General features: G+C 38.9%; 1 protein-coding gene across 1 annotated transcript; it reads right to left on the minus strand.

Moving 5' to 3' along the window:
* Positions 1-6892: 6892 nt before the first annotated feature.
* Positions 6893-13131, minus strand: LOC133336713 (RING finger protein unkempt-like). Its single transcript, XM_061544993.1, has 5 exons — positions 13070-13131; positions 12714-12923; positions 8090-8509; positions 7822-8024; positions 6893-7140 (listed from the first exon to the last, which is right to left on the minus strand). The coding sequence occupies exons 1-5, from the start codon at positions 13129-13131 to the stop codon at positions 6893-6895; spliced, it is 1143 nt and encodes a 380-aa protein (XP_061400977.1).
* Between the last annotated feature and the right edge of the window lie 279 nt (positions 13132-13410).

A 13410-nucleotide genomic window follows, 5' to 3' on the forward strand; every position in this document is an offset into this window, starting at 1 on the left:
TTGAACACTCCAAACAAACAGCTGCCACATAGAAAAACAAATGTCCTACACCAACAACAAGAACAACAAAAAACCGAGTGGCCATGGTAATCTACCCCTTTTTTTGGAGGAAATAAAAGAACAAGTGGGTGCTAAACTAGAGAGAACTTTGTGGAGGAGATAAGAGGAGAAGCAGGCCAACAAATGTACCAAAAAAAAAAAAAAACAACAACAAAAACAGAAAACCCATTGAATGTAAATAAAATTATGGTGTTGTTTTAGTTATTTTCATTTTTATAAGCGCACACATACATTGACCGCACAATACACAGACATAGACACACTCGCCCACAAACCCACAAGTTTACTACCATGAACAGATGCTGCTGCCGCTGCTGCAATATGAAGGTTAACCCAGATTATGGCTTAAAGAAAGATGTCGACCATATCATTTGCTATGGCCAACATGGTTGTTTCGGTAATGCCAGGATTTGTTTCTGTTTTTGTTTTCGTTGTTGTTGTTTTTATTTTTTTTGGTAGTCATCTTTGCTACCTCAACATTTTAGGCTTTCAGGGGGTTCGGTGTTCATGGAAAAAAGGCTTACTTAACCAATCACCGCACGGGCGCACAGACCAGCAGTTATTATGGCCATCCCAAAGCCATGAACTATTCGCAACAGAGATACGATACGAACACATTATGACTGCAATAAATTTTTAGACATTTTTATGTCTTAGTTATATGATTTTGTTTCTATTGTGGGCCATGTTTTGCAAATGTTTGCAATGTTGGACATTGTCTAAAGACGTCCCTTCATAAAGACTACTTCCAATTCGTCCATACAGACTATTTCCTACTCATCCATAAATACTATAAATGTTTTTGAGGCTCAGCTCACCTACAAAGAGTATCTGAGCCTTCTGGTTCCTCTGTAAAGACGTAGATAGATCGCCTATAAAACACTCTTTAGCATGTCTATTATGACTCCCTTTGGATCACCTATTTAGACTCTATGAACATCAGCTAGCCAGAAGACCACATCATATTTTACTCGTGTTTACAGACCCCTTGAGCTACAGTTGTTCTGCCACATAATTAATAGTTTCTTCAGAATAACTGTGTTGATCTCCACATCTCAATTAACGCTACTGATTACCTTTAACTTGGCAAGGCCTGGACTTATCTCGGACCCTCTTTCATCTCAATTGTGGACACTGACCTCCCGCGGTGTCACATGGAGTAGCTACTTTCATCACCCTTTCATGAAATAGTGAGCTGATATGTACCACGAAGTCACCCAGTTGCCCACACTCGGAAAATCCGACTACTATGAGAAAGCAAAGAAAAAGGTGTAAATAAATCAGATGCTTACGCCCTGCCATGAAACGAGACATGAATTTGGCTGCAGATTTATGGTTAACATGAGAATAAAAGACCTCGTCTACAGATTCACTCCAGTAGATGAGCGAATTGCTAAAATCCGTATAAAAGCGAAGTTCTTCTACATCAGTCTTATTTGCGCCCATGCTCCGACCGAAGATAAAGATGAGCAGACCAAAGACATTTTTACGAGCGCATAGAAACAGCATATGATCGCTGCCCTGGCCATGACATTAAAATTCTGCTAGGAGATTTTAATGCAAAAATCGAAAGGGAAAATATTTTTGGTCGCACTGTCGGAAAATTCAGCCTTCCTGAAGAAACATCCGACAACGGCATGAGGTTGATTGACTTCGTGGCAGCAAAAAAACGTGGTGATAACAACACCAGATTCAAGCATCTCGATATACACAAGGCCAACTGGATTTCTCCCGATCAAACAACGAGAAGTCAAATCGATCATGTTGTGATAGACCGAAGGCATTCATCCAGTGTTTTAGACATTCGATCGATCCGAGGAGTGAATATCGACGCGGATCACTACCTTGAAGCAGCCAAAGTTGACACTCGTATTAATGTTGCAGCAAAGGTGCGATCTAATACAACACGGAAACTCGACGTCGAATAGCTGTGAACACAACAGATAGCAGAAGCCTACTCCGCTCAACTTACCCACCTGCTTGACGAAATCACTTCTTGTCCCGATAATAGTATAGAAGCACAATGGCAAAGAATTGCCCACTCCCTACAAACTACAGCAAAAGCAACACTTGGGTACCAAAAACCACGTTCCCACGACAATCGGATCTACGCTCCGGAACGACCCGAGTTCGACTCGGCCAGGGATTGTCAACCCAGCGACAGCTGTACAAAACGAAAGTTTTTTCCGCAGGTGAGCAATTCATGTCGGCAGCTTTGCTCGCCATTCTTTTAATCCGTGCCGGCGTTGAACAAAACCCAGGCCCTGATGTCTGGTTTTGTTCAGTGTGTCATCAACGCATCGCTGCAAATTCCACATCTGTGCGATGCAATGTTTGCAACAACTGGTGTCACCTGAGGAGGTGCTCAGGTCTCACCTCACACCGCGACTGGTCACACAGCTTCATTGCCAGCTGTTGCCTGCAGCCTTCGACATCTAGCACCTTAACTCCAACAGCCCCGAGAAATTCCATCCCTTCTCAGCAACCTGCCCAGAACTCCAAGTGGTACTGTTCGGTTTGCGGGGAAGTAATACGGAGAAATATGACATCTGTAAGGTGCAATGGCTGCAGAAACTGGTGCCATATGAGAAGATGTACCACCCTGCGTTCACACAGGAATTGGAATCCAGGCTTTGTAGCCGATTGCTGCACTAACAATCCAGCAATATCCGCTAGAATCCAGTGGAGTCCTTCCAGTACTACGGCTAGCACTCCGTCTAGTTTTCCATCCAGTAGTACTGCTACTAGTGTGAGTACTAGTGGTAGAGCTAGTCATTCCGTTAGCTCTTCCTCCAGTTCTGCTGCTAGCTCCCCGGCTAGTTTTCCTTTAAGCAGAACTCCTACCAGTTCCAACGCTGGTAGTTCCACTAGTTATTCTACTAGTGATTCGCGTACTACGGCTAGCACTCCGTCTAGTTCTCCATCCAGTAGTACGACCACTAGTGCTCATACTGGTAGTGAAGTTAGTTATTCTACTAGCTTCTCTTCCTATTCTACGGCTAGCACTCCGTCTAGCCATTCATCAAGTAGAATTCATTCTAGTGTTCCGACTAGCACTCCTTCTAGTCATCCTATTCCAACAACGAATGCTCAAAACTTCCCATCCAGACAACAGCGTTACAGGCAGGTTTTCCGTTCGCCGAATAACTCCACCCGCCTGCCTCCACAGCAGCAGTCCATGCAGGGGAGTGATCCAAATACCTCATTCCTAATCATGCAATTTAATTGTAATGGTCTTAGGAATAAGGTAATTGAGATCACAAACTTCATGCATGAAAACAACATCCTCATTGCTGCCTTGCAAGAGACGAAGCTGACCAGTAGTTGTTCCTTATCCTCCTCCGGGAATTACAATATCATTCGGCGAGACAGAGATAGAGACCATGGCGGGGGACTCGCATTCATCATCCAGCGAGATGTCAGATATACTCTGACTACCCCTCCGTCTCCTTCCCAGTCTGATCCTTTCCTGGAGGTTTTGAGCATTTCAGTTCATTCCGACGATGCTGAAATTGAAATTGTCAATGTATATATTCCGCCCGTCAACAGCATTGGGGCTAGTTATCATCCAAGCATCATCCATCTGCTGCAGGGAGATAATAAACTTGTTCTTGGCGATTTCAACGCTCATCATGAGATATGGTATTCTCAACTTCCAAATGATCCTCGCGGTGTTCTTATTGCAAACCAGATAGACGAGTCCGATTTCGCTTCCATCAATGAGGAATCCTCTACCAGAGTCACTGCCAGGTGTTCGAGCTCTCCGGACATTTCCATCGTCAGTCCATCGCTCCTTCCATATACTTCCTGGCAAACCAAGGTCGCTTTAAATTCAGACCATATTCCCATCCTGGTCACGGTAGAGAAACCCAGCGATTTCGTAGAGCCCGATCAGCGTACATTCATGAATTATAATAAAGCCAACTGGCACGGCTTCACAAAATTCATTGAGGACTCCTTAAGTCCTATGCCGCCACCCGTATGTGCCAGAAAGGGTGAGAAGATTTTCCGAGAAATTATTCAAAAAGCGGCAAAACGCTTTATTCCTGCGGGCAGAATTCCTCTAATGAGACCAAATTATCCATCCAGGGCATCCAGATTGGCACAGCAACGCGACCAACTCCGTGCCGAAAGCCCCGCTGACGACAGAATTCCGCAGCTTAGCGCTGAGATAGATGCTCTAGTCCTTGAGCACAGGCGCTCTAAATGGTTAGAACACCTTAACCACTGCAACATTAATTCCAAGCAGCTATGGTCCACAATTAAGAGTCTATCTGGTTCCAAAAGAAATAAAAATCTCCCTGCTATTTCCTTCGATAACATTCAACATTCCGATGCCAAAAAATGTGCAATGCAGTTCTGCCGCCAATTCATTGAGCATCCATCTTCGCAGAACAGGACCAAGCGAGCAGTTATCCGGAGATCCAAGAATCTTAAAAGAGACTTGCAGCCACTATCATTTACATCCAGCGAGGTAGAGGCAATTATCTCCAAATCCAAACCATCCAAAGCCCTTGGTCCAGACGGCATATCCATGTTCATGTTAAAGAAGCTTGGGGCAATAGGGCTGGGTTATCTGACCAAAGTCCTCGAGTTATCGATGTCACAGTTGGTAATTCCTGACATTTGGAAAGTTGCCCGGATTATTCCAATCCTAAAACCTGATAAATCCGCTACTAATGGGGAATCCTACCGCCCGATTTCTCTGCTGTCGCCAGTAGCCAAGGTTTTAGAGTCTCTATTGCTTCCGTCCCTGAAACAGCATTTCGTTCTTGCTCCCCACCAACACGGTTTCAGGGAATCATATAGCACAACAACGGCTTTGCAAGAAATTACTTCCAAGATTGCGAATGGCCTCAATCAGCGACGACCACCTGAACGGACCATTGTGGCAGCTCTAGATCTGTCCAAGGCGTTTGATACGGTCGATCATTCCGAGCTGATTTCCGATATCACAAATTCCACCCTTCCGTGTGATATCAAACGTTGGCTTGCCAACTACCTTAATGGGCGGCAGGCCTTCGTTGAGTTCCGTGGCCAAAAATCCAAATATCGCAAGATCAAAATGGGAGTACCGCAAGGCGGTGTCCTTTCTCCCATTTTGTTCAACATGTATCTTGCGAAACTCCCCATTCCTCCACCAGATGTTTCAGTGGTGTCGTACGCCGATGACTGTACGATTATTTCGTCCGGCGTTAACATTGACGACGTAAGTGCAAGAATTTCCAGCTATCTAGCCACCATCACCAACTTCTTCCGGGAGCGCAATCTAAAATTATCCACTGCAAAGTCTACCGTGTCACTTTTCACTTCCTGGACGCGAGAAGTCAATCTAGAACTTGACATTTCCGTTGAAGGTAGGCGCATCCCCACCGTCCATAATCCGAAAATCCTTGGGGTGGTCTTCGATAGCCTCCTTCATTTCTCCTCGCATTCCAATTACATCAACCAGAAGGTGAAAGCTAGGAATAAAGTTCTGAAAGCTTTGGCTGGCACCTCCTGGGGCAAGGATAAAGAAACGCTGGTAACGACTTATAAGGCTATAGGTCGTTCCATCCTGAATTATGCTGCCCCAGTCTGGACTTCTTTCCTTAGCGACACACAATGGAGATCATTGCAAACTTCCCAAAATAATGCACTCCGAATTGCAACCGGGTGTGTCCAGATGACGAGCGTCGATCACCTCCATGAGGAGACCAGGATGCTGTCAGTCAAGCAACATAATGTGTTGTTGACTAGACAGTTCCTGCTGGCATGCTATCTGCCGTGTCATCCTAACCATCACATTGTGATGGCAGATCCACCTCCGCGACACATCCGCCAGGACTTCAGGCGCTATCGTGATGGCATCCAAGACGTCATTCCATCGGACGTCAACAGATTGTCGATAGCGAATGCGATGAAATCCGTGCATCAACTGGCGGTCTCCGATGCCATAAATGGCTACAGATGCAATAAAGTCCTACAACAACATCCTCCTGCAATTTCGGAAAGTGAGAGGCTTCTCCCTAGGCAAACCCGTTCAATTCTGGCACAACTAAGGTCCGGATACAGCAATGTACTCAACTCGTATCGAGAGCGCATTGTCCCCGGAACCCTAAACAGGTGTCCCTCCTGCCAGCAAAGCCCTCACGACACACACCATTTATTCAATTGTCCGTCCGAGCCTACGAGTCTACTGCCCATAGACTTATGGCTAAAGCCATTAGAGGTGGCACAATTTCTCCGGCTACCCTCTTCAAATCCGAATTCCTAATTAATTAATTAATATATTTTCCTTTTCCTTCTTCCGTTTTCTTCTATCACATTTTTCAGGAAAGAACTTTCGTCAACAGCCAACCTGTTACAACAACAACAACAACAACAACCTTTGGAACTGGTAGGAGTTCTGCTTGACGGAAAACTAGCTGGAGTACTAGTAGAATAACTAGCCCTGCTATTAATGCTCACACGTTACGTTCAGAGGTAGTTGTGTAGGGCATCATATGGTCGACCATGTAGGACTATTATAGAACGACAGTCAATAGTGTATACTCGAATTTAGGATAATAAAATTTGCATATCTTCTAAAAAAAAGGAAAACGAGTTGAATTTAAACCCCTATAAAGGCCAAAAATGAAATTGGATGAATATTCATAATTTAGATGTCTATATAAAATTTGTATTTGATGTGTACTGTAAGCATTATAAGTACATAATTAGGAAATGAAATAGTATCTTGAAATAAAATTTAATATAATTAGAAAGAGTTTTGAAACAAGCTAATAGGGAAGAGCGTAGAAGGTATGTATATAATGTAACAGCTATACATAAGTTTGTTGTGTTCTGTTTTCTAGCTTTGCTTTTTTGGTTTTACTAATAATATATAGATACAAGGCATATATTTATATAGAGATATATAATATATATTCAATTTGAATGGAATACATACATTTTCGCCAATTGTCATTAATCCTGTTTTGTTGTTTGTTGCATCCTTAGGTTTGATATCGGGCAAAGCATTTGATATTAAATCACTTAAAGCTAAATTTGTGGTAATTGCATCTATGTCGCGGGACTTCTCCTCAGTGACAATGTAGGCTATTTTAATTGTTTGTTTGTTTCAATAAAATTTGCATATCGTTGATGAATGTGGTAGAGTTGTTGATTTGTAGGAAGAGGAGGACACGTGGACGATTTATTTTTTGATTTTGACCAATTGTTATTTTTGACATGATGATGATGATGATTTATAAAAATTAGTTGATTTTTTTCGAAACATACACAGATAAAGGAATTAAGAAAAAAAGAAAACGATAAAGAAAAAAGTCATTTCGGTTGCTTCTCTTCTAAAATGCATTAGCTTTCCAATTAAATAAATACTTGTATGTATTTTTTTTTTTCGTATAATGAAATTAAAGAAATACGTGTATGTGATTAAATTTGAAAGTGGCAGGGAAGGAAGAATACATTTTTGAAAGAGTAGTGAATGTAGGTGTTTTCGAAACAAAGCATTTGTAGGTATAGTTTTAATGGACGGAGTTTATAAAATATTTAAGGGAGTTGATTTTTTTTTGTTTTCAAAAATATTCTAATCTTTTTAAAAAGAAATAACTACGACTTTTTTGTGGATATAGGTAGGTAGTCAATAATAAAATGGTTGTGGAAAAAAGCACACCAATTTTGTTTAAAGTAAACAAAAAAAGAGTTCTTGTAGAATAAAAAACAATTTCTAAATTATACAAATATACAAATGTGAACGGGTGGAGTATGTGTACTTACGTTCTACATGTGCAAATGCACAAAAAACACTGCGAGGACAATAGCCAGCCTGCTGGACATCGTTGCATTTTGTTGACTTGTAAATTTCCGGATGAAATTGCTGTTCTGTGCGAGTATGACAATATTGGCAATTATCTCCAGCCTCACAGTTGCTCGGCTCACCCCATTCTTCGCCATGTTTGACATTGGGGCATGGTGTGGATCTATAAAAAATTAAAAACCTATTTTAATCTGTTTTCCTATTTCCATTAGCATATGGCTTACTCACCTATATTTAACTTTGCGTGGACTACGACGCTTATCCTTGCTATTATGATACTGTGGACATGCATAGCCCTGACGGCACAAACGTGGTGGCCTCTTACAGGGTTCTGTTTTATAATTGGCCAACACATAATTGGTATCCTGCCATTTAGGATCTTCATTCATAAGATTACGTTCCTTGTCTAATGCATTCTGTGCGTTGGCACCATCCAATGTTAACTCGGCGTTTTGTAAAGCTTCCAGTTCTTTTATATCATACACCGGTGGCCGTTGATCCTGGTTACCATGGGCAAATGCGCAATGATGGCCATTTTTAACGCAGTAACCACGACTATCTGTATCGTGGACACACATACATGTCTTATAATAACGCAAATGATAACGTCGCTCGGTATCACCAGCTGTGCGATGTAAAAATGGACAACTGAAACGGAGTAGAAAAAATTGAGTGAATTTTAAGAAAAAAAAAATAATAATATCAAATGTAATAATATATACCGTTCAAATAACACTGAGGTGTTGTTCTACATAAAACACTATTGAACAGACAAAAATATAAAGAGTCCTATACAAAATATGAACTGAGAAATGGTATCTATACTAATAAAAGAGTAAAGTGATTGACTGACTGACTTAACGATTCATCAACGCCCAGACAAAACAGCTGAAGATAAGATAAATTTTGGGTGAGGGTCACTCTTGGTCCAAAGGTACCAATGGTACGAAAAGTACTAAATGTAATATCATTTGTATTTGTCGAACCGGTAAACCTAGAACTCTTGAATTTAAAATGAGGTTCACTGATGGAGTGTAGAATAGATATAACCAAGGGGGTTTTGGACATTCGAACTTTAAGTATGCGAAAAGTACTAAAATGTACTAAATTTGGTACAATATCGTAACATGTGAATGCTAAAACCTTGAAATTTAGAATGCGCATTAGGGTTGAGAAGTAGGGTGGATATAAGGAGATGGTTTTGAAAGCGTTTACTCATGTGTACTAAACGGTACTAAATTTGATACAATTTGAATTTATAGGAATCGATGGAGCTGGAATCCTGATCCGAAGTGTAAGATAGCGATATGTAGGGAAAAAAAATATTACTACTGCATTGTGGAATTGACTACTACTGCATCGGAAATGAGCTATGTAGGAAGTTTTCGGGTGATGCAATAGAGCCGGAATCCTGAAATTAGGAAACAATGTTACTGTTGGAGTGTAGGATTGGGGTATCGATGTAATTTTGGAAATTCATACTTATGGGTGATTAATTGTACTAAATTTGGTACAATTTGAATTTTGGGTGAACTGACAGAGCTGGGTTCTTGAAATTTGGAGTTAGGACCATTGTTAAATTCGTACTAAATTTGGATTTAGGTGAACCGATAGGACTGGGATTTTGAAACTTGAAGCTGGTACCACTGTTGGGGTGTAGAATTGAGCTATGTAAGAAATTTTTGAAATTCCTACTAATGTGTACTAAATCTGGTACAATCTAAATTTTGGGTGAACCAATGGATCTGGAATCCAGAAATTTGGAGATAGGATCATTGTAGGGATGTAGGATTGGGCTCTGAAGAAAGTTTTGGAAATTTCTACTAATGTGTACTAAATGTTACCAAATTTGGATTGGGTGAACCGATAAAGCTGTAATCTTGAAATTTTAAATAAGAATCACTGTTGGGGTGTAGGATTGGGGTATGTAGAAGGTTTTAGAAATGTCAACTAATGTATACTAAATGGCACTAAATTTGGTACAATTATGATTTTGAGTGAACCAATAGAACTTGAATCCGTAAATAAGTTAATAAGATTTCCATTGGGTTTCATTATGAAGGTAGTAATAGAAATTTGGTACTAAAATAGATACATTTTGGACCAAATTTCAAATATAAGTGAACCTATATTTGAAATTTGGGTATTTTGGGAATAAAGTACAAAGAGGTTAATAAATGATACCTAATTATGTATAAAGCAAGATTTCTGTTGCGGTCAGAATTGGTGTGAAGTGTTTAGATATGGAGGTAATTTTGGTAATACGTACTATAAGAGAATATAGGTACTAAATGGTACTAACATTTTAATTATGGTTTTTAAATAATTCCGACATTCGCTTACGAAGTAGCGGGATACTAAACAATATCAAAATAGGTAGATCCCTGTAAATATTTACATATAACTCCACATCCGAGTAGATACATCACTATAATTGGTATCAAGTTAAAGGTCAACAACTCTTCCTGGATAAACTAAAGTTTTTGGTCAGTTTTTTTTCTAGTTAAGATATGACAATCGGTATACTAGGACTAATATTTTTTGTTATAATACCCTTACAACATAGTTTTGTACGGGTATACAAATTCTTTATCGAATCCTTGTCAAGGAACACCCTTCACCATGCGGGATAATATGGATCTGGTTATGACTTCTCCCTTTTCACGAAATACATACATCCCGTAATTTTGGCTATATGTCTATGGGACGTTTCATAACTGAAAGATACAAGGGCCTACTCAACAATACATTACTCGGGATTCATTGTTTAGGGTAGTTAGAGAATAATTAGTTAGAGAATATTTGGGGGTTGTTCTGTTATATGGAAAAATGGTTCAATATTAGTATGAACATTTTCTACCTAGTGAGAACTCAACTTATCAAATTGGAGACAATTTGGTTGAAAAACGTATTCAAAAGCTTCTAAATACCGAATATTGAGTGGACCAATATTGATAATTTTTTGGTAGGAGTGCAAACCATAAATGCCAAATTACAGCTGATTAGGTTGGAAAACTTGTTAACCGTTACATGTGGACTACCCCAATAAGTGAACCAACATTGATAATTTTTGGTTCCTACAAAATATCTACCCAGGGAAAACTCAAAATATTACAATACAGTACCGAATATTGTGAGGTACCCTTATATGGGGACCGATATGTCACATTTTCAATACCAAACATCCTAGGAATAATAACATTGTAGGTGCAAAATTTCAAAGTTTAATCTTCATTATTGCGATCTCTATCTAGAATTTAAATTTTATGGGGGCTCAGGTGAATATTTCGCGGTGTTGCAAACGAAATGAGAAATGTAATATACACTCCACCTTATGGTAGAGGATATAAAAATCAGACCTTTTGTTTCCAAATGGAATGATACTGTAATTTCCTGCTATCCTCTTTGTGCGTAGTGGAAGGAAGTATCGAACATCTATTTACAGGCTGTTGGGCAGATATGTTCTTAATATTCCAACATTCTGAAATATATCCTATTTTGTACAACATTACCTCCTTCAGTATATGATTTATTCAATTCAATTTATTTCTCATGAATGGGAACCTAGCCACAAAGCCAGGATCGGTTTCAAAAGATCGGAAGTGAACCGATTGTCTCCATCTTCAAATTGTATCTAAATACAGTGAATTATTTATTTATTTAATTCATAATTACGGTTATAGCGAACCAAATTAGTACGTTATAGAAGAACTGTGTTATATCCAAGGTAAGGCTAAACCTAGGATTAGCAGAAACAATATATTAAATTAGAAATTTGTATGTTTTGGTACTCTTTTCATAATATTTAAGCTTCTTCTCTTTTTCGGTTAGAGGATATTATACTATTATGTTTATTTACATTGCTTGAACAACTGTTGCTATATGCATTTATAGTAAATGCCTACAATCAACAATTCCAATTGGACAAATTACTTGAGTTGGAAAGAATTGAATTGGCCATCTTCATGTTCCATTTTTTTTAATAAAGAACTAAGAGGCGCCTTGAAAAATGATAGAAATTATTTTCAGTCCCCATATAACGAAATTTGATTCCAAATTAAATCCAGTAGTACAGTTAACACTCCATTACGTATAACTCAATGAAAACGTCAATATGTTCACACACGAAAAAAAAAACGCCAACGACAGCATTACTCTTCTCGGTTTTGTTGTGATATCGCATGAAGAATAACCGATTACCTACCCTATGATTCACACAAACACACACTCACACCAACAAACCATAAGAACAAAACATTAAAACGAAATAAGCAAAACATATACAATTAAACAGAGACAAAAAAAATCCAATTACGAATGAGTAAAGGAGAGAGAAGCGGCAAAAATGAATGGAAACAGAAAAAAAACAACACAACAGATCAAAAGGGAAACAAGAAAAAACAATACAAACAAAATAAATGCGTAAATGATGAAAGCAATACACATTCAAAGAAGAAGAAGAAGACGAAAAAACGCCAACTACTACTAATGGAATGATTGTTGATGGAGGGGGGGGATAGGGTGGATAAATAAGACGAAGTAATTTGGCAAAGCCACACAATACATCAACAAATGTTTTTATTTGGTTTTTTCGTTAACAAAAACAACAAATTCAAAAATGAATTTTAATTAGAATTTATGAATTCTACCAACAACAATATGGAGATGTATTTTGAAAGTAAAAACTGCACATAGAGCAGCATAGATACAGGCACACACACACAAACAAACACGTACACACCACACACATCTTCCAACCAGACTACGACTTCATTTCTTCTCTTTTTCACAATAATACGCAATTTCCCATTGCAAACATATTTTGGGTTGATTTTCAATGATTAATACTTACTCGTCACCATCTGGACATATGCCCGTAGTTTCATCATATTTTGTGCAATAATTGTCGGCACTATAGTTGAAGGTGCCGTCCCGCTTTCTTATCGGTCGTCGGCGCCTTTGATTTTGGAAATGCCAATTGAAGCAAACAAAGGGTCGATGCTGATTGCATTTATGTTGCAAAAAGGACTGGCACTGTTCCACACGGAATTCCTTTAAATATCTGCACAACAATATCGAAATAATTCACAAATCCGAACGCGCGATTGTACCATGAAATAGAATACATATTAAATTATTATTATTAAAACTGTACACAAAGATGCAAAAAAACATTTTTGGTTTCGAAAAAAATCTGGTTTTATTTACGTATAATGATTTGGTTTTTCCTGCTGTGTCGACAGCAAAAGTTTATTCGTTTCAATCGCCATCTGGATGCAATGCAATTCTTTTCTATTTGTTGTTGCAATTTAAAAAAATCAAAATATAAAAATGATCATAAATTTGAATTCGTTTAACACTTTTTCGTCTTAAAAAAATAACAATTTCTCAACACAATCACTTTTTCTGAACGTCAACGTCTATAAACTTTTCTTGAAAATAAGTGACGCTAGTTGTCGTCCCAATGACAAGGGGTACTTAGGTCGATGGTGGAAGTAATCGATTAATTAACTTTTAATTGCAAAAGTCAAATTGGAGTTATCGAATTA

Source organism: Musca vetustissima, unplaced genomic scaffold (genome assembly GCF_032173495.1).
Source record: "Musca vetustissima isolate MV318-11 ecotype Yass unplaced genomic scaffold, APGP_CSIRO_Mvet_v1 utg37201, whole genome shotgun sequence".
Lineage (NCBI taxonomy): Eukaryota > Metazoa > Arthropoda > Insecta > Diptera > Muscidae > Musca > Musca vetustissima.

Excerpts from the sequence above, each read along its gene's own strand:
- LOC133336713 (XM_061544993.1), bottom strand. The coding sequence starts at position 13,131 with ATGGCGATTGAAACGAATAAACTTTTGCTGTCGACACAGCAGGAAAAA. Across the intron at positions 8,025-8,089 it reads CCACGCAAAGTTAAATATAG|ATCCACACCATGCCCCAATG; the intron begins GTGAGTAAGCCA and ends AATTTTTTATAG. Across the intron at positions 7,141-7,821 it reads TGCATTTGCACATGTAGAAC|CCTACATTGTCACTGAGGAG; the intron begins GTAAGTACACAT and ends CAATTAAAATAG.